This window comes from Sus scrofa, chromosome 6 (assembly GCF_054392235.1).
Source record: "Sus scrofa isolate SSC_HxYL_T2T_F1_AM1 chromosome 6, Sscrofa_HxYL_maternal_Yorkshire_Landrace_v2.0, whole genome shotgun sequence".
NCBI lineage: Eukaryota > Metazoa > Chordata > Mammalia > Artiodactyla > Suidae > Sus > Sus scrofa.
In genome coordinates this window covers 29504683-29530669 of record NC_139388.1, presented here as the reverse complement: position 1 = coordinate 29530669, position 25987 = coordinate 29504683, and the positions used below count along the sequence as shown (strand labels likewise).

General features: G+C 57.6%; 2 protein-coding genes across 3 annotated transcripts in view; both read left to right on the top strand.

Annotated features, from left to right (window-relative positions):
• ATP6V0D1 (ATPase H+ transporting V0 subunit d1) overlaps nt 1-25489 on the top strand; it is a 41799-nt gene extending 16310 nt beyond the window's left edge. Inside the window, exons 2-8 of one of the 2 annotated variants that reach the window (XM_003126946.5) lie at nt 10910-11081; nt 19317-19495; nt 20868-20947; nt 24195-24272; nt 24405-24581; nt 24690-24767; nt 24864-25489. In XM_003126946.5, the coding sequence (XP_003126994.1) occupies nt 10910-11081; nt 19317-19495; nt 20868-20947; nt 24195-24272; nt 24405-24581; nt 24690-24767; nt 24864-25025 (926 nt within the window). In that variant the 3' untranslated portion in view covers nt 25026-25489. Of the gene's footprint in view, nt 1-10909; nt 11082-19316; nt 19496-20653; nt 20708-20867; nt 20948-24194; nt 24273-24404; nt 24582-24689; nt 24768-24863 lie in introns of those variants that run through there. The other variant, XM_084960108.1, reaches the window with a different exon arrangement.
• The window catches only part of TK2 (thymidine kinase 2), a 1024677-nt gene that overhangs the window by 135551 nt on the left and 863139 nt on the right, over nt 1-25987 (top strand). The gene's annotated exons all lie outside the window — the stretch shown is intronic.

Here is a 25987-nt window from a genome sequence, read left to right as displayed (position 1 = left end):
GTTATCAGTAACTGATAGCTCTCCACCCTGCACCCCAATTTGGAGGGATCTTTGCTTTGGCCTCCCTGGCTTCTGCCTAATCCAACACCTACTCCTTAGCTGATTAAAAAAAAAAAAAATCTGTCCTGCCCAGGATTACTTGCCTTCCTTCTCTTTTAGACGCAGGAAAATCAGGGCCCTGAAGGGCCCCTTAGTAGGCTAGGCTGTTAGTGCATAGCCAGACGCCTGCTCTGCCTGTCTGCATCCAGCACTCTGCAGCTCACCCTGCAGCTCCAGGGGCTGGGGTGGGGCTGACCCCTTGTGAGTGTGGATGAACCTGAGGGGGTGGTGGACAGACTTGTGGTGGGGAAACGGGGGTGTAGAGGAAAGCCCTGACTGGGTGCTGGGCTCTGCTTTCCTGGCTGACTCTGGCCTGGCCCTGGGCCAGACCTTGTCCCCCTTGGTCACTCAGGCAGTGGTTTTCAGGCTTTGACCTTAGCTGAGGCCTTGTGTTTGGCTGATGGGTGGGGCTTTCCCCTCTGAGAAGCCGACTGTGGTATCTTCATTGCTGCAACTCGGCCTTGCCTGCCTGCTGCTGCTGCTGCGCAGCCCTGAGCCTGCCCCGCACCTGCTCTGAGTTCTGCCGAGGCTGCTCCATGGTCTACCCAAGCCTCTGGGCTCAGCCAAGGCTCCCACGTGGTCCCCAGGGGCTGAGGTTGCAGAGAGTCAGTTGAGTTCCAGGCTGAGCAGTGTTGAGAGGGTCAGAGCTGGCTAGGTCCCCAGGGGTAACCTTATCGTGCCCTCTTACTTTACGTAGGAAATTGGGTCCAGGTGAGGTCTAAGGCCTTGCGTATCGTCTCCTGACACCCACCTTGGCTTCTCTCATCAGTTACTCTACATTTTTTAATTCTTTCCTATGCCTGTTTGTACCTGGCCCCCAGCTCAGGAAGGGGTGGTCAGCTGAAGGAGCCCTGATTCTGGATCCCCTGCCATTCCCATGGCCTTACCACATGGTATCTAGCTTGGAAATTAAGGGTTGGGAGTCAAGGAATGTGGGTGAGTTGTGACCCATGATCTAGCACACAGGGCCCAAGGCTGCCAGGTCTTAGGTTGTAGCTCACTCATTTCCCCCCACCCTCAGCACTTGAATCTCCAAGCTTGATGTCATGTGGCAAGGCCTGGGAAAAATGAGGGTCCTGGAATGTTGTCCCTCAGGCCTGGCCCAGGCTCCATGCCTCCCTGTCACCCCCATTCTTCCATTGGCTTCCATCATTTGGACCTAGCATCTGCTGTGAGTCTCCCCAAGCAGGCGACTGCCTCTCTCCCAGGGGCTGGCCTGGCGCTGATCACGTTCAGTCTGGTGCATTACTGCGTCCCCTGCATGGGCCCCATCAGCTCCTTGAGCAGGTGAGGTGAAGGGGTCGAGGGTGCTTTACAAGGCCAGCTTGGATGTTACCGCTCCTGCCACTTCCTGCCTGGCCCAAGCCTCTTGGCTCTACTAGGCGTGGATATGGAATGGATTGACTCTGCTCCTGGCCCATGTTTTTTGGTCTTGTTTCAGTGAGCTGCAGAGAATGGAGCTTCACGCTGAAAATAGGATGGCTCACAGCCCCAAATGAGGCCTGATGCTGGGAGCCCATCCATAGGGCCTAGGTCGAAGCACAATGAGTATTTCCATGGCTTTCATTCTAGGTACTCTGGAGCTGGCAAGATGCTCCAGCCAGGATCCAGCCTCACCTGGCTTAATCTCACTGGGAATAGCAGCCTCTGGGGGCCCTAAAACTGCTTTCCTTCAATTGAAGTGAGCTCTAGCTTTTCTTAGTGTTCTTCCTCCAGGGGACTGTGCATGTGGAAGAGAAGCCCAGCATCAAGGGCAGAGAGGATTGCTCAGATGGTGTGGGCCAGTGGCCCCGGGAGCCAGACATGGGCATCAGCCAGCTTTTGAGAAGCTGCCTGCCACAGCTGGCCTTTCCTGGGCTGCCTGGCACCTGGCCACATCATACCTCTTCTCATTCAATACCCAGGCAGACTTAGATCTTTAGCAAAATGAAAAGAAGCTCTTCCTTCCCAACTCCAGATCCACTCCAGCATGTAGGCTCTATAAGTGGGGGTGGCAAGCCTAGAAAAGAAAATTTGCTCAGGGTCAAAGTACAGGGTAGCAGCGGGGGTGTGGCCCCTGCCTCTCAGGGTGAGGCTGGCTTGCTCGATTCTCAGCCTGGGCTGTGGAGGGGGAGCAGGGGAAGCTGCCCTCCAAGCCCTGTGTGTCTCCTGGGACATGCCAATACCTTTGGGCCCTGGGTGGGGATGTCCTGGTGAGGGGCTCTCCAAGCAGATCTCCACTTGGTCAGAGGAGAACTTCTTGGAACTTGCCCTGGGTGCAGCAGTAACCAGTTCTGCCCCTCCCTTGGCATATGGGACTGTCTACCTGCCTGGCACCCCTCTGACTGTCGGATGGATTGACTTCCTCATGGGCTGTGAGTGATGCTTTCATTCTCCGAGCTACAGGGACGAGGTGTTCCTGAGAGCATGAGGGTAATTAAATGTGCTTCTGCCACCACCTGCCACCTGTCTCGGAGCACAGAGAGGGGTGGTGAACCTGAGTCAGACATCCTGCTGCCTCCTAGACAAGGGGAGTGACACTCCTGCTTATCAGATCCTGTATCTGATATGCTGGTGGGTGGTGTCCCCTATCCCAATATCAGCTGGGCCACCTCTGTGGATCAGTCCCATCCCCCTGCTGTGAATGCCACACCTCACTGAAAGACCTCCAGGATGAAACAAGATGCTGGTCTAGGGACCGAGGAGAACTTGCTGTCCTTTCCCTGCAGGCTCTCTACCTCACGCCAACTGAAACCCAGTAACTTGCATGTGGCTGTGCCAGCAGTAGACTCCAGGTTCTTCCCAAGACCGCTGGCCCGCCAGCCCCGGGGCTTCCCATGGAGCAAGAGCTGCCCTTGGCCGCACCAGCTCCTGCCTGTTCCCGAGGGCCCCAGGGCAGTAGCTCACCGTGTGGCAGATGGTGCAGAGTTGGGTCTTAGCCTCTGTCCCGGTCCCTGGGGTCATTCTGGGCCAAAGCTCTATATGATCCTGCTGGTAGGTGAGGTAAGACATGGGCTTAAGGACAGGAGTCCCAGATTTTGAGCCCACTCTACTTGTCCTTCTGCAACAGACAGCAGTGTGGAGAGCCATGTGTGTGCATGCACGTGCTGCACTAGGGCCCCCACAGCCTCTGTGACCAGGAGAGGACATACCAGAGCCCTGGGGAAGCGTCGGGGCCATGGCAGGAAGCACAGGGGTACCCTGTGGAGAGCTGGGGCTGGGGGGAATGCCTAAACAGAAGCCTGGAGAAGAACACAGACCACCCCACTGGGGCTGAGCTTGTCAGTTGGGGAGCTCCAGGTGGGCTCCCCTTCGCCAGGAGAGAGACCGGTGTGCTGTGCTTAGTTTCCTCTGTGTAACACTTCCTCTGTTCAGTATCTGGGGTGGCTGCCCTGGGAGGCTGGCACTGCAGGGCCTTTTACCAGGCAACCAGCCAAGAGCCTGGGTCCAGAGAGATTCTACCAGCTGGTCAGGGCCAAGCTGTGGGACGGGATTTGAACTCAGATGACTGTGGCCCCAAAGCCCAGAGTCTCTCTCCCCTGCTCCACTCAGCCCCCTTAAGGGGCTGAAACCAGTGATCTGGCAAAATGAGGCTGCACAAGGGGGCTGTGGCTGTGCATGAATCTGTACTGAGACCATGGACATCTCAGTTTGGGGCAAGGGCAGTGCCAAGGCTCTGGATGGGAAATGCTGGGTGGTACCTGAGGGAGGGGAGGATGAGCTTGCGTTTGATAGGAAGAGTTGGAACCTAGGGTTACTCAGGTGAAGTTTGCAGGGAGCCTGTGATAGGCCCTGGAGGCGAGGAGGATGCTTAATTTGTGCTGCAGTTCCCAGGTAAACCCAGGGTTAATGGTTTCCATGCTGTGGCTCCCAAACTGGGAGTTCCAGATGTGGCGTTTGACCCTGCAGAGCCAGCCAGCCAGTGCATATATCTGCTCTGGAGCTGATATGAAGAAAAGAGGTCTCCTCCACCCCCAGAGTCTGAGGAGGAAACAGACATAGTACGCTGGCAGGGGGAGGAGGGGCAGTGGCTCCACTGGGCTGCCAGCCTGCACATCTGTCCACATCTGTCCGTCTGTCTGAATTTCCCTACTTTGAGTCTCTGGAAGTTGCAGCATTAAAGAGGCTCTAGGGTAGAATGAGCACTGGAAGAAGAGTCCCTTCAAAGCAGCCTCCTCAGATGGGCCCAGGGAAGTGGCAGAACAGATCCAGGGTGCTGCTGCCATGGCAGGGAGTGGCAGGATGGGCACGCTAGGCTCTAGGGAGCGTATTTGCACATCTGGTTTCACTCAGCAGGCCTCAATTCCTAAAAACCCCTCAGCTCCCCAGGAGAGCATCGTTGAGTGACCTCTGGAAAAGCAGAAGTGAAGTCTGGGAACACACTGTCCTCTCACACTCTGCCGTGGCCAGCTGGCCAGCAGGGCCCCTCCATGGGCCATGAGGCCACGGGTGCGTCTAGAGCAGGGGGCCGTCCCACCTAGTGTGCTGTGCCAGGAGCTGCCTCCATGCCTGCTGGGCCCCTGGGGCAGCGTGGCATCAACCCCTGGCATGGGCCAAGACCCTCCCTTCCTGCTGTCCTGGGGCCTTTGGGGAGAGGCTGCAGAAGCCTGGGGACTGGAGAGGCCGTGTGCTGCCTGCTTCTGGAAGCCCTGATGGGGCTTAAAAATCACTTTTAGGGCTGGCAGGATCCAGGAATGGCTTCAGGAAGTGGATGGGAGGCAGGCTTGTCCAGCTGTCACCTGTCACAGCCTGGCTGGAGCTGGTTGCCAAGCCCATACTTTGTTCCTCAGAGAACAAAGAGCATTGGACAGGCTAGGGGTCCCCATGCCCTCCTGCTAACCTGGGGCAAGGGTGGTAATAAGAAGGGCTAGCTGGGGCCAAGGTTCTGCTGCTGAGAGGTCCTGGCCCAGAAGACTTGGGTTGGGGGTAGGCAGGCATTGGAAGGACAGGTGCAGCTATGGGGCCAGCTTGAGTCTGGTGTGGCCCTGTGAGCCCTGGCAGGAACAGCCATGCCAGGCGGGTGTGCTGGGCTGCACCCTGCCCAGGCGCCTTCAGAGAGCTCAGCTAGGTCCTGCTGGGGCTGGGGCAGTGGTCTTTGAAAGAGACCACCTCAGGGTGGACAGGGGTGCCCTGTGGTAGACGGAAGGCAGGGTGCTCACTTTCCTGGCTGGGGGTGTGCCCTCCCAACCCAGCCTCTCTGGCCGGGGCAGGGGAAGCAGCCCTGTTTCATGGACTTCAAGGGTTTCTCTCTAGGGCACGCCATGGCCTTGCCTGGGTCCCTTGCAGGGGTCACAGACAGGTCACCCTAGGCAGAGAATGGCACTGGTAGGGCAGAGTCAAAGGCTAAGGCTGAGGCAGTGCTAGGGCTGAGGGTATGGAGCCTCACAGGCTGTGAGTAGGAGGCCAGGCTCCAGCCCTGGGGCTGCAGGGGCTGCTGGGTAAAGGGGACAGAGACACCTTGGAGTTGGAGGACTTCACTCTGGTGACAGTGTGGAGAGTGGACTTGGGAGCAGGGAGCCAAGATGTGGGACAGGAGGCCAGCAAAAGAGCACAGTGGGGGTGAGGAGGCTGGGCGGCCCCGGGAGGTGGAGTTGGGGGCATAGTCACCAGAAACCTTGAGACAGGCAACACTGGGAAGAAGCAGGGGTCTGGGAAGGTCCTGGGTGGGGTTGAGGGGTCCTGAGGAGCAGGCCCAAGGCCCTCAGGGGAGGCTGGAGGCACTGGGAAACTGAGTCGCTGAGTTTCCTCTGAGGAAGGGTTTAGGTCAGACTGCAGAGACAACTTACAGGAGCAGCATCTTCTTGGATGTGAGAAATCAGCCTCTGAGAAGTCTTTTGCTGTGAGAGATCCCAAGCTGGCTAGACATTCCTGGTGCTGGGCCACGGATGGGGGGATTTAGGGTAGACAGCTGGGCTTGTGGGTAGACCAGCACAGTCCCCCGAGTCTGTGCTAACCAGATCACTGCTCAGGCCTCCGCCCAGGCACGTCTGGGGCTCTCAGGGGCTGTCACCGAAGCTTTCAGGCTGCTGAGCTCAGGGAGCAGAGCAGAATTAGCCCCTGCCTTCCCAGAGCCCCTGGCGTCCTTGGCTGCCCTCAGGGGCTGGGCCAGGGCTGGGTGGCCGAGTCTCCCACAAAGCTCTCAACAAGTTCCAGGCCTCCGGTCCTGTGCTCTGATCCCACCCCCAGTCACACCTCCTCCACATCCCTCAGAGAGAATAGGAAGCTGGAGGGGAGGGAGGTGGCTTCTCATGGGCCTGCCCCAGCCCTGAGGACTGTGTAAAGGGCTTGGGGGCTGCCAGCCACTGGGACTGGGCGCCAGGTTTCTCAAACAGGGTCAGAGCTGGTTCAGAAGCCCTGTGTGGTCAGAGCTGAGGGATCGGCTAGCTTGCCTGCCTCCAAGTCGCCTACTTGGCTGGTGGGCTGTCCCCTCTCCCTGGGTCACAGGGAGAAGTAAGGCTTGGCCAGGGAAAGTGGTCTGGAATGGCCCTTTGAAGTTGTCACTGGGGGCAGTTAAAAATGAGTTTCCCGGTAAGGAAGACTCCTTAGGCCTTGGGCAGGATTCTCAGTAGAGTCTCCCGGGTTTGCTCTGATCCGACAAACGCCAGCAGAAACCACCCAGCCGTCTGTGTTCCGGCAGCCAAGTCCCCAGATGCAGTGTCAGCAGAAAGCAGCAGCCAAGGCGCAGGGATGTTTGCTTTAAGGCCCACGCTAGGTCCCAGGGGCGTGGGCGTGCAAAGGGGAGCCCATTCGTCAGCTTTGCCCCTCTCATTCACACGCACTAGCTTCTCTAGGAATGCCTGGCACTGTAAGTGATGCCACAGGGGTTGTCTATGAGTCATGACAAGTCTAGGACCTCTGTCAGGAGGGCAGTGAGTGTCCAGGTTGCCTCTGAAGTTGTGGAGGGGGCCTGCCCTGGCCCCTCTCACCTCTCTGCCACCTGCCAACTCTTCTGGGGCTAAAGTCTGCCTGGGCAGTTGGGTCCATGTTTGAGAGCCCCATCCTGGCCAAGGGCCATGGGAAAATGGTCAGAAGTGTAGCCGGGGAGTTCCCGTTGTGGCTCAGTGGTAACAAACCCAACTACTATCCATGAGAATGCACGGGTTCGATCCCTGGCGAGGGATCAGCAGGTTAAGGATCCTGCATTGCCGTGAGCTGTGGTAAAGGTCACAGATGCAGCTCGTATCCAGTGTTGCTGTGGCTGTGATGTAGGCTGGCAGCTGTAGGTCCAATTCGACCCATAGCTTGGGAACCTCCATATGCCACAGGTGCAGCATTAAAAAAAGAAAAGCAAAGCAAAAAAAAAAAAAAAAAATGTAGGGGGTGGGGGAGGAGAGGAGAGGAGAACAGAGTTGGAGATTATGGGAATCCACCAGGCCTGATCCACATTGTGGCCCCTCTACACTTGAATGCGGGACCCTTGGACACTTTTCATGCTCCCTCTAATTTCCCTTTTCTGAGTCTGTGAAATGGGCTTGCTGGGAGGTCCAGCACACAGGTTGCTCCTGGCAAAGGGCTGAGTACTCAGCAGGGCCCTGTAATTTCCAGTAAGAGGGGGTCTTGGCTCCCCATTATGTTGGGGTGCTGACTCCCCCCCTGCCCAGTGCCAGGTATTGGGTGGAGTTGATAGAGCCTGGAGTGGGGAGAGGGTGCTTGGCGGTGGGGGAGTTGTGGAGAGAGCCTTTCCCTGGAGGGCGGCTGTGTGGAGTAAAGGTGAGCCTGGGGGGAGACGTTCCCACTGCTGGAAAACTCGGGCAGCTACGGTGGCAGTGACAGCCTGGCACTTGGGAAGCCTCCTGGTAGCACGTGCAAGGAGGCCTGGGGGAGGCCTGACCCCTGGATCCTTTGGAGGGTAGGAATCAGGAAGTTGCACTGGGGTCCAGGACCTGAACACACTGTCCCGGAGAACGGTGGGGCCTCTAGCATGAGCGTACCTGCCATGAGGACTAGATTTAGGCCTGGTTTTGGCCCTTTGCATTTGGTCTGGCTTCTGAGCCCCAGTTGTATCTTGGAAAGGAAGGAGTCCCACTGCCTGAGAAGGGCTTTGTGCTGGCCTCAGTGGCTGGACAGAGAAACAGGTTTGGGCTGACCATCTGACCCAGAACACTACATCCCGGCTTCCAGCGGCTGTCTGCCCTGCGGCTTCCCCTAGTGGGGACTAGAGCACCTGCTGTACCCAGGCCAGAACTCCCTGTCCGCTAGTTTTTTTTCAAGCATTGCGATGCTTATCAGCAGGTAAAATCAGAGCATTATGACATATGACTTGATAAATTAAGTAGACTTAGTTTCATTATGAAGATAAGAGGGACCAGTTCATAGTTTCACCATTTGTTTTCACACCCACAAAAACCACTTCAGGGGTGTTAATAGTCTCTCAGAGCTGACCAGTTTTGTTTCTTTTTAAAAAACTTGTGCACTTATCCAGAGTCAAGAATATTAAAAATCGAGCATGTAAAACGCATTTTTAGAGGCAGAAATACAGGCTTATGCTATTACAGCAAAACCCCTCAATTATAGTTACGAATTTCTCTGGAACAACCACGTGGATAATCATTGCTGCGACAACTCGAGTATTATTGAGCACAGCACCTTCCCTCACCCGTGCCTTATTCCAGGTGTAGGTGGGCCTTGGCCAGAGGTGAGGTGAGGATGGGGAAGAATAGAGCTCCAGGGAGTTCCCCATGGCATGGTGGCCATGAGAAAAAAGGTGCAATTTGCACGCTGGTGAAGGTGGATGATGAGGGCCTCCTGTCGGCCTCACAAAGTTAAGGGCCACTCTGTGAGGGCCCAGGAGCCACAGACGACATGAGTGCTGCCTGCCACCGAGAGATGCAGGTGGAACGTGTCCACTCCAGTGCTACGCATACCCTTTCCCTCTCCCTTTCCTTTGCCTCCATCCCCCCATGCCTCCCTCTGGCATATTCTTCCATGTCTATTTGCTTTTCCTTTTTTTTTTTTTTTTTTCTGTCTTTTTAGGGCTGCACCCGCGGCATATGGAGGTTCCCAGGCTAGGGGTCAAATCAGAGCAACAGCCGCCAGCCTACACCACAGCCACAGCAATGTGGGATCCAAGCCGAGTCTGCGACCTACACCACAGGTCACGACAATGCCTGATCCCCAACCCACCGAGTGAGGCCAGGGACCGAACCCGCGTCCTCATGGATACTAGTTGGATTCATTACCACTGAGCCACAATGGGAACTCCCTTCCATGTCTTCCCTGGCAGACCTGATTCCTGGCTGGGAGAATTCCTCCCTTGATGGGGTACAAGAGGAGGGGCATCTCAGGGGTCCCCTAAGTCTGTAGAGCAATGATGTGTCCCACTCGCCCTTCTTTTCTAAGTGGCCCAGGATAGCATGGCCTCCAGGGACCACAGATGCACAGGGAGACCTTAGCCTGAGCAGGTGGGGTGGATGGCTTGTAGAAATGTTTACAAGTGTGACCCTTCCTGTCACCCTCTTGGTAACCTTCCCAGAGGACAGAAAGCGTGCAGTCCCCCATAGCAGAAGCCAACCTCTGCTGTTGGGCCATAACACACACACATATACCAGTGCACACATGGGTCCCTTCTCAGCCACTGTCCTTGGTACTACCATCGCTACTGTAGTGTCCCCTGTTTGAAAATCCAGGAGTAAATCCTCCTGCTGTCTTCACCAACCCTCTTCCCAGTCTTTCATTCATTCCGCAGTTACACTGAGGATGCAAATGCACCAGAACAAACTCTGTTCTAGGCTAGGATACTGTAGTGACTGAGTCCCTGCTCTTACGGTTTACATGCTCTGTGCCAGGTGGGATATGAAAGAAAAGTGGCACAAATGAAGGAACAGAGTTGTGGGGCTACAGGAGAGGCCTCTGGAGAGGGGCGTTGGAGGAGAGCTCATCACTTTGCGGGCAAGGGACAGGGAAAGGCAGATCAGTGACAGGGTCTGCCTGGTGTTTTCAGATCACTCTGGCTGCTGGGTGAAGAATAGATTGGGGGGGGTGGGAGGCACGGACAAACGCTGGAAGTCTGTTAGGTTGTTGCCCTGGTCCCCCGGGGGCTCACCTGTCCTGCTTCCCCAGGGCCCCTCTGCCCTGTCCTCTCCCTTTTCCCTCACTGCCGTTCTTATAGGTTCAGAGGAGACGGTAGGATTGGCCTGTCTGCCTCCAGCCACTCCTTGGGCAAGGCCAGTCTTTCTTCCCAGCTTCATCTCCCCCTCACACCACTCACTTGCCCTCTGGGTCACTTATCACTCATGCCATCCTACTGGCTGTTTCCTTTGTATTTGCCTCTCCCTACATCTTGCCTGGCCCAGCCTGGCATGCCCTCTCATCCTCCCAGGCCTGTCTTGGTACCCTCTCCACTTTACCCACGTCTTGGGGCATCTCCATAATTTCATATGCATCATTTCTTCCTGGGGGTGTGTTGGCTTGCTTCTCTAACCTTGAGGTTCTGGAGGGCCCACGTCTTATTCTGCTCTAGGTTAGGGCCATCCTGGAGCCCAGCGCACAGGAGAGCCTCAAAGGCTGTGGGTTGTGAATGGCACCTTGGGTTGGGGTTTCCCAGGCCTCCTTGTCATTTAGGGGAACAGTCATTCTACTTGTGCTTAGACACTGGGGTCCAGTGTACTGGCTCATGGCCCAAGGGTCTGGGGCATCTCAGGGTGTTGGCCTGACTGCCCTGGAGTAGGCTCTGAGTCAACAGGGAGGTGGAGGCAGGGACAGGAGGTCAGGATGGCAGCAGGACATAGCTGCAGGGGAGGGGCTGAGGCCCAAAGTTAGAGTGGGGATGGGGACTCAGGGTCCTGGGGAGGCTCAACATGGTCAGCTCTCATCCCCTACCCTTGGGTTTCAGACCTGAAGCTACACTTGCAGAGCACTGACTATGGCAACTTCCTGGCCAATGAGGCGTCACCACTGACAGTGTCCGTCATCGATGATCGGCTTAAGGAGAAGATGGTGGTGGAGTTCCGCCACATGAGGAACCATGCCTATGAGCCACTCGCCAGCTTCCTGGACTTCATTACGTGAGTGCCTTCATAGGGGCAGGCTTTTCCTCCCACTGGGTGGGACAGCTACTCTGCCTGCAGGCTCCTGCCAGGTTGGAAGGCTGGGCTGGTCATTCAACAGCCCTGGGCCAGGTCACCGCCTGTAAAATGGGGTCACCAGCCGTGTTACTGCTGGCGGGGAATCTGCTGGGCAGGCAAGAAGGGCCCACACTGTAGTGCTGGATGAAGCCACTTTCCCTGCACCTCTGGTGTTACAGAGACCAGGAATGATAGGAACCCTTTCCCTGGTTCGCCCTATAGCACTCACACTGAATGCTCCGCCAGGCCCTGACCCCTATGATGGGGCCAGGGGATGGGCAGAGCTTCGAAGAGTCAGGTTTGGGGATGGATCTTTCAGGCCCTGTGACCCTGTCTGGGCTGAGGCCCATCTGTTGTCTCTGACCGTGCCCTCGGTCTCAGGGAGAAGGTGGGCAGGGTGCTGACCACCTGACTGCCTTTCCCAGTTCTTGCCCAAGCCCCCATGCTTATGCTCCTTGGCTGCCCAGCTTTTCTACCGTCTGAACCTTTGGGTATAGCCCAGCCTCCACTAAGCTCCTGGAGAAGCCGAGCAGATGACCCGGGGAGGGCACTTGGACAAGGCAGCCTCTGCTTGCCAGGTGTGCTTATGGAAACAGGGATGGAGAGAGGCCCCTTTTGCCAAGACATCCCAGGAGCCAGGGCCTAGGGGACAAAGAGATGGCTTCTGCCCAAGAGGCATCCTAGGCAGGTGGTGGACAGAGCCATCGGTGATTGGCTTACTTGAGTGTACTGTATACTGTTGGCGTGTGATTGTGCGTTGTGGGGAAGCCTTTCCAGGCACTCTTCTGGGTACTATCTAGCTTTACCCATTCCCTGAGGGCAGTGCCCCCAGATACTTGGGATCTGGCGCACCTACCCCACTTACCCTGCAGGGACAGGACTGGATGCCTGCTGCCTGGCCTGTTTCCCACCCCCAGCCGGGAGCAGCCATTTGCTTAAGACCCACTTGCTCAAGTAGGGGCTGCAACCAGAAGGGCTTTTACCCTGGGTGGTGGCCACAGGCTGGGGCACCCAGAAGGCTCAGGCTGGGAAGCAGGCTCTTTCCTGGCCACAGGCCTCCTTCCTGGGGACGTCCCTGCTGTCCAGGCTGCCTCCAGCATCAAGGAGGTACAGCCAGCATGGTCCTGCTGGAGCAGGAGGCCAGAGATGGGGTGTTTCTCATGTTGCCACATTGGGGGTCACACTGCAGCGCCCATCTGTCAGTCCCCCGCTAGCCTGGGCCTATGTGTCCCTTACCCCAAGGCCAGCACTGAAGGACATACCAGGAAGTAGTAAATTTATTGCCAGAGCCCAGCCTTCGCCTTGTTTGCACAAGGCTCCTTTAGCTTCCTGGTGAATGTTATGGCCTTGCCAGCTAGGAGGCCAACCCCATGCCAATGTTGGGAGGGCAGAGGTCATCCATCCTGCTGCCTGCTTGGCCACCTGCCTATGCAGCCAGCCTGTGGCTTGTCTTGGTGCCCCCTCAGAGGCTTGGTCGCAGCTTGCCAGGCATGAAACTGGAGAGGGCTCTGAGCGTGACTGAGGCCACACAGCTGCCAGCTCTTTGCTGGAGGTTGGCTGCAAACACCAAGCCTGCTTAAAGCAGCCAGGCACTGTCCTGTGGCGGGCTGTCACTTCCCCGCCCTTTCCATTCATGGGTGATTGGGGCTCATGATCCTCTCATCCCCTCACTCCTGCTTTTTCTCAGGAAGAGCTCAGCAACCAAATGTCAGCCTGTCTGAGCCTGTGGCTACTCATTCTATGACCTCGTCATCTCCAGTGACCCGCTCCTCTGCTCTCCACTTCAGCCACCCCCATCGATGGCTGCCCAAGACCATGTCACCACCTGGAACTGCTCCACCCCTGAAACTGCTGAGTCAGGCACCTCTCTCTCCCACAGTCTTCAGGCCCTCCAGCCTGAAGGTCCCTTGTGGGACGGGGGTTCTGGACTCAGCAGGACTCTGGACCTTGCTTTCTCCCCTGCTGCCCCTTCTGTCTTCATTTTCCTCCCTCCCCAGCTGAGGTTCCCTGGTCCATCATTCGAGCACTCTTCTGCCAACATCTGTAGCTCTCTTGGCCGCCCATCTCATGGTCCCGCCTGGCTGGCAGCTCCCCAGCCCTGGAGGAAGCCCAGCAGTCTCCAGCCTGGAGGCACCCTCCCCCACCTCTGCTGGTGGAGCAGAGCTGGGGAAGCCAGTGTTGGGTGGATTTTCCCTGCTGCCAGACCTGCACGCTTACTGGTTCAGCTGGCCTGGCCTGGCCCTGCCCAGCTGGCCGCTTGCTCTTCCTAACTCAGCCCCCCACAGCTCCCCACCCAGTGTGGGGAGACCACCTACCCATCTTAAACTCCATCTGTCACCTGTCCCCAGCTTGCTCTCTGGGTAGAAGGCCCACCCCTTCCTCTCCAGAGACTATAGAAGCCAATCTGCCTCCCAGCACTGTGTCTGTACCCCCAAGCCTGTCCCTATGGCAGAGGTACCCTCCTCTTATCTTGGGTCTGTCTCCTAGTGTCCCTTCCCTCACTCTTTGGACTCTGAGTGGCCACTCAGTCTGCACCCCTGCCTACGCCGCCCCTTCCCTTGCAGATTCTTCCCAACAACATCTAAACACGCTTAGATCTCTCACAACATTAAAAACCCATCTTCTGCAGCCTGGACTTTTACATTCAGTCTCTGTTCTCTCACCTCCTCATCCTGAGCCTTCAGTCAGCTGCCAGCCATCTCAACACTCCACCATGAGGCCCCAGCTAAGGTCACGGCCGACTTTCTTATGGCTCATGTGGCCAAGTTCCCCAGCCTAATTAGGAGCCACACCCCTCTCACCTCTTTCCAGCAGTCTGCTTCCTCTCATGGTGTCTCCAATTTTTAACTCCTGCCTCCTTGGCTGCTCCTCCACCTCCGCCTCTTCCTCCTCCTCCCTGGGTCATCCCAGGAGTAAAGAGCATCACAGAAGGGGGTGGAGTCTTCCACAGGGGCCTCTCCAGGGGACCTCCCCATGCTGGGGACCCACAGCTGGCTTCCCTGAGGCGGTGGCTCTTTGGCTGAGGGGCAGAGCATTTGAGAGAAGCATTAGGGGAAGGCTGAGGGAACCATATGTGCCCTGAGCAGCTGGAGCATGGAGCTCCTGGCTCTGCGACCCTCTGAGAAGGAGGCAGATAGCTTAGAGATGTCCAGAGGAATGTTACCAGTGAGGAGAGTGCTGTCCCCCAGGTGGTGGACACGTCAGCTAGATACCCCTTCCTGGCTGGCCCAGCTGGGGTGGCGGTCGGGACCACTGCAGAGGTTACCTTAGCTCCAGCCTTCAGAGTCTCTTCGTTGCCTTTGGAAGTGCCCCAGGGTGACTGGAACAGGTTTCTGCAGGAGGCAGTGAGCTCCTTGTCACTGAAGGTGTGCAAGCAGAAGCCAGTCAAGGCTCCTTTGCCCTCCATGGGGAAAGACAGTGTCCAGTGGTTCTGTAGATCCTGGCCAATCTTGAGGCAATGCCCATGACCAGCTCTGGGCCAGGCCCAGTGCCAGGAGGGAGGGAGTTGTATGGAGGCAATGGGATGGGTAAGATAACTTCTGGGGGGTGGGGGTTGGAGACCAGCTGCCACAGATGGAATCAGGGGTCACAGGAGGCTTCAGCATTGAAAGGACTCCAGGGCCACAGGGGGTTAGAGAGGCCACTCAGAGAGTGGGTGGCCAGAGTGGAGGCAGCTTCCTGGTGTGCCACAGACAGGGCATGAGTGAGAGGTTCCCCTGAAGTAGACTCTCATCAGTCATGTGGTTTTGAGATGACTCAGCTCAATTTCATAAAAATAACATGTAATATGTCACTGCACCAAGGATGCCTTCCAGGCCCAGCCATTTACTTTTCTCTGACTTGGGATAGAGCCTGTATTAGGGTTTCTTGGCTTTGGAGGGGATTTTTGGGTGGGTGGCGGGTGCATACACCTCCGGCATGTGCAAGTTCCTGGGCCAGGGATCCAATCTGCCACAGCAGCGACCCCAGCCACTGCAGTGAGAATGCTGGATTCTTAACCTGCTGAGCCACAAGGGAACTCTTGGAGAGGACCTTGATCTTGACCTTTCCATAAGAGAGTAGGCCCTGGAGGGGAAACTGGGAGAGTTTCTTGTGGGAGAAGTGAGTTTGGTCTCTGAGGATTCTCAAGTGGGTCCCAAAAGCCTTTGTCCTTATATGAGTGAGCCTCTCTGGGGGTCCATCCCCAGTGTGGCGCACCTGCCTGCAGCCCAGGTACCCACTGGCACAGCCTGAGCATGGTGATCTGTGCCATCTGGGGGTGGTGAGGTCTCATATTCTTCTATGCCAGGGGCCTTAGTGCCACCTGTCTGGAATTGGTAGCTCAAAGAAACTTTGTCCCAGGACAGTGGCCTCAAGTGCCCAAGGGGCCTGTCAGCACATCTGCCACTCTCCCCAGGTCACATTGCCCAAACCTTGGGCTCTGCTGGGTCACGGAAGGCGTCAGATATCCTTAGGCCTCCCTATCTTGGCTGCCCAGGCTTCACTGTCCATAACCACTATTTTGGAGTTGATGGCAGGGTCTCTGTAGGTTGGGGCTGTAGGCCTGCTGTGGTTTCTGGTTCCTGCCCTGAGGGAGAGCCAGCACTGCCACTGTTCTCCTGAGTCTGAGGGGAAAGCACACAGAAGCTCTTTGACACCCAGGAGGTTCGGATCTAGTGGGAGGAGCCACCTGGACCTTGGGAGAAGGGCAGAATTTTAGTTAGGAGAAGGTCAGGGTCTCACTAGCTCCTATGTGGGCTATATCTCAGACATCCTGATTTCAGAGGGGAAACTAAGGCATGACAGGTGACGTGCTGGGGCTGTAACTTGATAACTGTGTTCACTTTCCACCCAGGCAGGGCTCTATAGGACCCAGATGTGCCTGAGTGCAGGTCTGGTTACTGGCAGTCTCTGCTGGGAGCTGTAGCTGGGCGGATGGCCAGGGTGCGAAGTCATCATGGCCTCCTAACCAGTACCAGGCCCAGACCCCCCATGGCCAAGATGATGACGATTTGGGAGGGAGCCATGATGCTCCAGCAGGTGGCACCAAAGGGCACAGTAGAGGAACAGGGCTTGGCTAGGGGCTCTGAAGACTTCTTAGAGAAAGTGCCTTTGTAAAGTCTATCCCAAGACTTCTGTGGGCCCAAACTGAGTCTTGAAAGCACCGAGTGAGGGCAGGCCTCTGGGCAGAGGAATACAGACTCCCACTCCCACCTCAAGAGAGCCTTTTTGGCCTGGCAGGCAGACGCCTGTCCACTCCCCAGCTGTCTTCTTCTGGAGGGAGATGCTGACCAGCTGGAACCTCATACTCTCCTGTTAAGGCCAAATGAGGGGAGGACTGGCGGAGTGGCTTTCTGGGGGCAGGGAGGCAGCTGCTGAAGCCAGCAAGGAGGAGGATTTCCCTGCTTGCTGAAGGCTTTCACCCTGGGGGTAAAGCAGACAGCTGGGCCAGCATCATCCCAGCTTCCTTTCATCCCAGGAAAGGAGATCCTGACTTACATTGGGAAGGAGAGAGAAACAGGGGCTGCTGCCATAGCAACCTTATAGTTGACCCAAGGGAATGAAGCTGCTGGCCCTGGTGCAGGGTCATCCAAGGCTGGCCTAGCCTGGGTTAAAAGGGGGCCTTGGAAAGGGCTGGGGGGCTTTAACAGGCTTAGCAGTTCCCTTGGTTCCCAGCCAGAACTTCTAGCAGGAGATTCTGGGGGTAGCCAGGGGTGCTCCCACCAGCCCCCACATCTGCTCTGAGGGCTGAAAAGTGAACCACAGCTGGCCTGTTCTACATCACTAGAGGGACAGCAGCAAAGGCAGATGGTGGAGTCTTCCCACAGGGCTCTCCTCCAAGCTGGGTCAGGACGCTGACAAGCGTCAAGGCCTCCCTTGGGCCCTGACCCCAGTCCCATCCCCAACATTAACGAATACCTTGTGGTGCAAGGAGTGGGGGAGTTTAGAGAAAGGAGACTGACTTGTGGAGATTCCTCTGAGAAGACACCCCTCGAGGGGGGTGTAGAATCAGGGCATAGGGCCTGGACATGAGTGGATGCGCATGGACGCTGGCCAAAGGGACAGACTGCTTCTTGGCCTTATGCTGTGACAGGGTCTAGGGCCTGAGTCTCTGTGCCTTATATCCTCTAAGAGCGGGGCTGGTGATGCTAGTGGTTATGGGATCAGTGGAATAGTACAGCTCGAAGAGGTACAGTGTTTTCTTCCTTCCTGCCCAAAGTCTTGTGAGAGCATGAAAGGGCATCTTCGGGTTTGGGGTGGTGTCTGCGGCTGACCCAGGGAACATGATGGTAGAGTGGGGCTGGATGAGGCACAGGTGGAGTGCTGCAGGAGGTGACATATAGCAGGTCCAGGGGTACATAAGATTCTGGAGGCACTGGGGACAAGAGGGATGTGCTGTCCAGAGTAGAGACGACGCAGGCTGGGGCTGGAGACCAAGCCACAAAGCTCTGGCGAGCTCTCTCTGAGGTCCCTCCACTCTGCCAGCCCTGTCAGGTCAGGGGCAAAAGGCTGGCCCTTTGGGCCCCTTGGCTTGTGGCTGCAAACGGGCCCTGCTTGAGGCCCTCAGTTTGAGAAGACCGGCCTGTCTCTTCTCGGCACACATCCTGGAACTGACCCAGCTGGATTGGGGGCGGAGAGAGGGCAGCTGCCTGGCACCAAGCCCAGGAGAGCAGAGGTCATAGCAGGGCGCTAGGGGAGTAGGGGGTGGGTGGTGGAGGTCAGGCCAGGACAGGAGCTGTGGCTTCTTCCTCCTGTCGCCTCCCTGGCAGGCTCCATAGGAGCTCCCCCAATAGCCAGCTCTCTAGCTGAGGGGCAGGCCACCACCCCCTTCCCTTTCTTTCCTTGGTATAGGAGGCCACTTCTCACCTTGGCCAGCCTTGGCATTGGGTGCTCAAGATACTGTCAGAGCACAGGGACCTAGCTGTTGGCCCACCCATGAGCTAGGCTGGGGCCTGCGCTCAGTGCCCAGTTCAGGGCGGCAGCCTCCAGCCCAGCTCTCACCGTTCAGTGGGAGCCCCACTCTAGCCTTGAAGCTGCCCCGGCCCCCCAGGCCTCATCCAGCTGCCTTATGCCCTGAGTTCACCATTGGTGACAAGGAATGTTGTGGCTACTACAGCTGACTGGGGCCTGGGGCCCTCTTGGCTCCTCTCCATCCTCACATAGGTGACCACACAGAACTCTCGGCCGCAGCCCCCCTATGACTGTCTTAATGCCTACAGGCAGAGCTTTCCCCTTGCCAAGTCTACACTGGGCAGCCCCCCCGCCCCAGCTCCATAGCCCCCTCTGCTGCCCATGCCCTGTCCAGAGTTGGCCTTCTGTGCTGGAGGGGACTGGCCTGAGCCCAGCCTCCTGTCCAGGTCTGTGGGTCTCCTTCAAGCCATCCTGGGTGGATACCTGGCCCTGGCCTCAAGCCCTAAAGGAGGAGGCAGTGCCCTTTCTTTGGAGTGGGCTGCATAGGGCAGCTATATGCCTGCTCGTCTCCAGAGGGGCCTTCCTAGGGCCTTACCCTAGAGGCGCCCTCGCACTGCCTCCTTCATGGTTTTTTCTAGAGAAGCTTCTCCCCACCCTACTCCTCAGGCTTTCCTCCTCTTGCCATCTCCCACCTCCCCCGCTGTCCCCACGCCGCAGCCAGAGTGACTGTGGTACTCCTTGCTTCTGTCCTGCTCATGGATTCCTGGGCTCAAAATGAACTCAGGACCCTCAGCCAGGCCCAGAGGATCCGCCTCAAGGCTGCAGCCTGCTGGCAGCACCGGCCCAGTTCCCTTCCCTCTGCCAACCCTGACTGTGCTCAGTTCCTTGAATGCATCTGCCACTCAGCGAATGCCTCCAGGTCTCTGCACACCCTGTTCCCTCTTCCCAGAACACGCTTTCATCTCCCAGTTCTTTCATCCCCCAGGCCGGCCCGTGCCCTGCTCTTCTGTGTGTGTGTGCCCATGCTTCTCATGTCCTGCCAGGACGCTCGCTGCTCACAACCATGGGGTAGTTACTGCCTACTTCCTGATAGCACAGTTCACGAGGCATGAATTCTTTCCTGCTCCCCTGCCCCCCAGAGGGGGCCGAGTCTGTCCCGTGCTCCTGGTGCTAGAGGAGGGGGCGCTCCTGTTGAGGGGCAGGTGGCCTGTGCAGGCTGGGGGTGGGGGCACGGTGCTGTGCCAGGACCTCAGGGGCCGCCCTGCTGTCATGTGCCTCCTGCAGTTACAGCTACATGATTGACAACGTAATCCTGCTCATCACGGGCACTCTGCACCAGCGCTCTATCGCCGAGCTCGTGCCCAAGTGCCACCCACTAGGCAGCTTTGAGCAGATGGAGGCCGTGAACATCGCGCAGACACCCGCTGAGCTCTACAATGCCATTCTGGTGGACACGCCCCTGGGTGAGCTACCCTGGCGGAGGAGGGAGGAAGCCGGACTGGCATCAGGATCAGTGCCTCTGCGTGGGGTTTGTGGACCCCCAGGGGGGCGGCCCTGAGCCAGGAAGCAAGACCTGCCCTCCGCTGCTTCCTTTTCTCCTCCCTTCCATTTCAGTGCCCATTCTCCCCTCCTCACCCTGCCTTCTGCTCCCCTCCTGCTGCTTTTGCTGGGCCAGGCAGACTTGGACCTGACTTGGACCAACCGTGTGAAACTGACTGATTTCTCAGAAGGCAGAGGAGGGCTGAGCTCGTGGAGAGTGGAGAGAGGGGCCCGGGTCCCTTGGAGTCTTGGGAGCTCTGACAGAGCATGGCCCTGAGCTGGCCTGGAGCAGCTGCCTGCCCATGAGGCAGAGGAGGGAAGCAAAGAGCTTCACTTGCCTCCGCTGAGCAGGTCCCAGAAGCCAAGTCAGGCAGTGTCTGGCAGGATGCAGAGCTCATGTCAGAGGCCAAGGAAGGAAGGGGAATTGGGAGCTTCCTGCAGCACCCCATCTAGGCAGCACTGGCTCCTGCCTGCCTTGGAGGGAGACTGGGAAGAAGGCGCTTCTGTCACCAGCTAGTGCCCTCATAGCTGGAGTCCTAGTCCCCAGGACACCACCTCCAGGAAGCCACCAGGGTTTCAGCTGAGCCCTAAGCTATACTTCGTTCTAAACAAAAAGGCCTGAGGCCTGCCTACTGGCCTTAGTTGCTATACTTTCATAACTCCGAGCTAGTTCTGGGCTGATTGTGGCTTCTTTAGGTTCTCCATCTTTAAAAAAGAAACAGACCAGTGAGTCTTGGGGGCCCCTGGGGATGGAGAGGCTCTATCCTGCTTTGGCTTCTAATTCCCGCCCTGTAGTGGCCCCCTAGGTCACCAGCCCATGCTCACTCAGCTGTCGTACTCATTCCTCGTGCTAAGGGGAAGGATGGTTTTCCAAGTGTGGGCCCCAGGCCCTCCTGGGAGGTGCAGAGAAGTGGGCGTCAGGCCCTGAATCCACAGCTGCCCCTTGAGAAGGGAGGATGTCACAGCCTCTTATGCAAGGCTTTCTTTGGCATGATCTGAGCTTGGGTCTGCCCCAGAGGCGATTAGATCATGTTATGGCTGGCTGCCTCCTTTATAAATCAACTTTAGGAGCAAGAAGGCAGGAGAAGCTCAGGTCAGTGCACATGGCCCGGAGTATTGCTTCTGCCACTTCTAAGGTAATAGTCCAGGCCAGGTGGCGGGCCCCCCACTTCCTAGCCAGCTGGGCCGTGTGGCAGGGATCCTCTGAGCCCTGCAAGGACAGTGGAACATCAGCAGGATTCTTGCCGAGACTCAGTCCACTTGCCCACCCCTCACACCCACATCTTCCTTCCCCAGCGGCTTTTTTCCAGGACTGCATCTCAGAGCAGGACCTGGATGAGATGAACATCGAGATCATCCGCAACACGCTCTACAAGGTAGGGCCCCTCGCCCAGCAGGGGTGAATGGTGGGTGGGGCCGCGGGCGGGGTGGGCTGGTGATTTATATGGGGCACTGGGACGGGACACAGTTGCACCAGGCTCCTATCCCGGGGGCTCATCCACTCACTTTCTGGCTCTTGTGACTGGCGCAAGACTGCATGAAACAGGTTCTCTATCCGTCTGGCCCAGATAAGATCAACAGGAGGGGCTGGTGCTCCGCAGCTTGGCCTGTCAGAGTGGGCACCTGATGGCCACTCCCCCTGCATCCGGGAGGGTTACGGGCCATCACCCAGACCATAGCTCTCAGGCTTACCCCACCTGGACTGTCACTAGCAAGGACAGGTCCCTGAGCAGAGGCTCCATGTGCTCAGTTACGGTGGCAGGAGGGACCCAGCCAGGCGTAGCCAGGTCCCTGTACCCCTCTTAGGTTTCTGGATCTAGAGCCAGTGCCATATCCCACCATCTTGACCCTCACCTACCTTCTGCTTTCCACCAGGCTGTGGCAGAAACTGGTGATCCCTGGAAATAGAGTGGGCTTGGGATTCCTGGGGCACCACTGTTCTGGCCCAAAGAGCTTAGGAGCAGGGCTGGAAACCAAGCAAGGGGGCTGGCCAGGAACCAGTGAGGGATATGTGGGGCAGACTGGGCTCTGGCCCTGGTGAGGACCTCTGATGCCAGGACCTCTGATGGGTCAGCAGGGGGCAAGCCCTGAGGGGGCCCGAAGATAGCACTGGCCAATAGCCCTGCTGCCCTAACCCTGAGAGCATCTGTCTCTTGGATCTTTATAGTGAGGCTCCTCTCCTGCCCTTGTTGGACTCAGTGGCCAAACAGTGGCAGCCTGAGCCCAGGCCCTCTAGCCTCCCTGCAGGGGTCTGGGCCAGGGTGCAGGGAGGGTCTGGTGGTAGGTGAAGGGCCTACCTGGAGCTGGTAGTAGTGTTGGCAGAGGGACAGCACATGCAGGAGCCAGTGTAGACACGAGCCAGGTGGCAAGCAGGTTGCTGCAGAAGTGCAGGTTCCAGATGGACAGTGGGACACAGGTCTGGGGGGAAAAAGGCAGGTACAGAATCCAGTCACCCAGGGTCTTGAATGCTGGGCCAGATGTTCAAATTGTATCCTATGGGCAGAGTCAGCCAGTGAAGGTTTCCAGCAGGACAGGATGTCATTAGAATGTGAAGGACAGACTAGAGGGGAGGAGACGAGGTAGAAAGATCACTGACTTCTTTACTCCTCGGGGCTGCGAGGAGTTGGGTAGGCGTCATTATCCCCGTTTTTAAGATGAGGAAACTGCTAAACAGTGGCAGCACTGGGCATCATACTTGGCTCTGCTTATTTACAAAGCAAGTGCTCTCATCCACCTGCTAAGAGGGAGAGCAAGAGGGAGGTGGGGGGACGGGGGGAGGTGCTGGGGGGCAGGCGGCAAGGGCCGCATGCATGTGCTCTCGCTCACTCTCTCTTTCTCCCCCCTTCCCCAGTGCTCCTGCCTGCCCTGCTGGCCTGTTGCCGGGTTCCCTGCCCTGAGGGAGGGTGAGGGGTGCGGCTGTCCCCCCAGCCTCACCCACACCCTCACCGGGCCTGACTGGTTCTAGCTGGAGTCACTGGCGAGAGCTGCCCAGGCACCAGCTTGTAAACACCAATCCATTGCTGTCGGCTCCATGCCAGGACCGCCTGTCAGGCGCTGTCCCAGCCCAGTGGCCACAGATGGGAGATTAGGTGACCCTGGTGGTGGGTGGGAACTCTAGGCAGCTGGTGCAGCAGTCATGGGCTGGCAGACTCCAGGGGACAGGGTGGGGGTGGGAAGGTGACCTTGGTACCGGGGCCTTGGGGTCTTGCCAGCTTCGTCAGCTACTCAGCCTCTAGAAGAGAGGCTGGGACTATTCCACCAGCCTCCGCCACCCTGGGGTCAGCCTCTCCAGGGCTCCGTCTAGCTGAGCAGAGGCTAGTGGCTTCTCCTACAGATAGGAACTGCAGGCCCCACTGGGGCTGTCCTGGAGATTTGGACATAGCCAGCTTAGCTGGCCACATGGAAGGATATGGCTGGGGACCGTCCCACAGGGACTAAACAGTATCACCAAACCATGGTAGGATTAGCAGCTGTTTCTGCCACCCAAGGCCTCTGACTCCTGGGGATCCATGGTGCTGGGATCCACTCTCCCCTTCCAGGCTTCTTATTTCCTGACCTGTTCTAGGCTTTTGCTTCCTGAGCCCAGCTTGCCCAGTGTTGCTGTCCAGGCTGAACCTGGCCTCATGGCCTCATCCCTCTTCCTCTCTTGGGGCAGGAACCTGTGGCCCACATCAGTGGATGGGGGATGGCACATTCTCTGAGCCTTGGAGGGCAGTACGGAAAGCTTGCCCTGTCTCCCAGCCGTCATGGCCAGCCTGGAAGAATGGTCTCTAGCTTGTGGCGCTAGAGTCCCTGTGGCCATGCCATCAGGTGGGACCCAGGAGGATCTGAGTAGAGGGAGCTCCTTGGGGACCACGAGACCATCCCCTCTTCCTTGACATAGAGAGATCCAGAGAAGGAAGCCTGGGTCTAGCTGGTTTCAGGAGTGAGTCCTAGAAGGGACCTGAGGCCTGGATTGACCTGGCTTCTCATGCCCAGCAGATCCAATTTGCCTGAGCAGGAAGTGCTTGTTCCCGCCAGCAGCCCACTGTCCAGCCATTGCACTGCAAGGCTGACGTCCACACAGGCAATAACCATCCCTCAGCAGAAACTAGGCTGACAGTTTGGTTCCTGCTCTGTGATGCCTGGGAACTGCCTGGGGGATGGGAAGAGGAGAAGGTGTTCTTGCAGGTGGGGTGCTGAGAGGGGCCAAGGCACCCAGTCCACACCATCTCCGTGAATGCTCAGGAGTAACCATCCTTCGCTTGTCCGTCGACACATGGTTGTCAGAGGCTGAGGAGGGGAGATTTGGGGGGTAAGGCAGGCAGAGCAGCAGGCACAGAGCCTGGCCCTGTGTGGGATGAGGATGCGAGGGGCACCGCACCATGAAACAGCCAGAATTTGCTCTGGTCCTCCTGGGGTGGGGGATAGATCATAGCTGCTTAGCTGATTAACAGTTGGAAATCTGTGGGTTTCAGGGGCTCTGACATGGGGGCTGCCCTGGCCAATCCTTGGGTGTGCTGTCTGGATGCACCATGAAAGGGGCTGGGAGGGAAGGAGGGGACGGTGAGGAGGGGGCCTGGCAGCTCCGCCCCTGCTCCCAGTCCCCCTGCCTGGGCTGAGCAAGCCCCATGCCCTGCACAGGCCTACCTGGAGTCCTTCTACAAGTTCTGCACCCTACTGGGCGGGACCACGGCTGATGCCATGTGCCCCATCTTGGAGGTGAGTGCCTGCCCACCCTTCCCTAGAGCCTGCTGGTCCCCTAGAGCCCTGGCCTGGGAGAAGCCCTGCCAACTGACTGGCTGCTGCCTTCCTCCCCGCCCCTCTCTCCTTGCCTGGGCACTGGCCCCACAGTTTGAAGCAGACCGCCGCGCCTTCATTATCACCATCAACTCCTTCGGCACAGAGCTGTCCAAGGAGGACCGTGCCAAGCTCTTTCCTCACTGTGGACGTCTCTACCCTGAGGGCCTGGCCCAGCTGGCCCGGGCCGACGACTACGAGCAGGTCAAGAATGTGGCTGACTACTACCCGGTGAGTGCTCTGGCTATTGGGCAGCAGGCAGCATGTTGGCACCCATGTCTCCACTCTACACCCAGCAGCACCCTCATGCTTATGCCTCCCCCCACTCCCCTATGCCAGGAGTACAAGCTGCTCTTTGAAGGTGCGGGCAGCAACCCCGGAGACAAGACTCTGGAGGACCGATTCTTTGAGCACGAGGTGAGTGCCAGGCCTGCCTGTCATAGGGAGGAGTTGGTGGCTCAGGCCCAGCTCTGGTCACAGCCACCTGCACAACACTCCTACCTCTGTCCACAGGTGAAACTAAACAAGTTGGCCTTCCTGAACCAGTTCCACTTTGGTGTTTTCTACGCCTTTGTGAAGCTCAAGGAGCAGGAGTGTCGCAACATTGTGTGGATTGCCGAGTGCATTGCTCAGCGCCACCGCGCCAAGATTGACAACTACATCCCCATCTTCTAGCAGCCTGGCCCAAGGTTCCCCGTGTGTGTGTGTGTGTGTGTGTGTGTGTGTGTGTGTGTGTGTGCGCGCGCGCGCGCGCGTGCTGTGACCAAGCCCACAGCTCACCCACCTGCCACTAGCACATTGTCCTAGTGGCTGTCCAGCTTCCCTCTCTCTGAAACCTCTCTTGGGCCTGAAAAGGGGCTAGGCATCTGCTTGCCCCACCAAGAATGGACCAAGTCCCTCCCTCTAGAGCAAGGAGGCCCTCTTTAGCCCTATGTTTATAGCTGCTGACGTATCTGAGAAGCATGTGGTCACTTTCGTGTCCCTCCCTCATGTACAAACCTCTGGGGGCAGTGTGAGCCTCCTCTCCCCTTGGTGGGTTCCCCCAGAGGCATGGCCCAGGGGCAGCCTACAGTGTGTGTCCTTGGGGAATGGGGGAAATAGCTCTGCCCCTCTAAGACAATAAAAACTGCCCTGTCTGAGCCCAGCTGTCTTCTGTCTCCTTTGGGCCTTAGTCTCTCTCAGGTCCCCAGCTTGCCCAGGCCCCACCCTTGCTGAGTCCACTGCCACCTAAGCCTTCTGCCTCCCTTCCTCAGTTGACAGCTCCAGGCTGGCCTTCTCCCTATGCAGCCAGATTCCTCGGGGTGAGCGAAGTCAGTGGAGAATAGCCCCTTCCTCTGCTGGGGGCTGTCTCTGGAGCTGGGTCCTGACTCTAGAGGGCCCCCAGGCCTCCCTGTTTGCTTCATTGAGCCCCACAACTCCCTAGGCTGGGGTCACTGGTCCCATTTTGCCATGAGGGAACCCAGACCTATGGATACATGATCTGCCCAAGGTCACTGAAGGCGGTTGGGTGTAAACCAGTCTGTGCCCAGAGCTTCAGCCCCCATGCTGAGCCCCAGAGGTTCCCCAGGCAGTTCCTAGGCTGTCACTCAACCACACAGCCTGTCACCTAGGCAGTCGCCCCTCCAAATACAGCATCT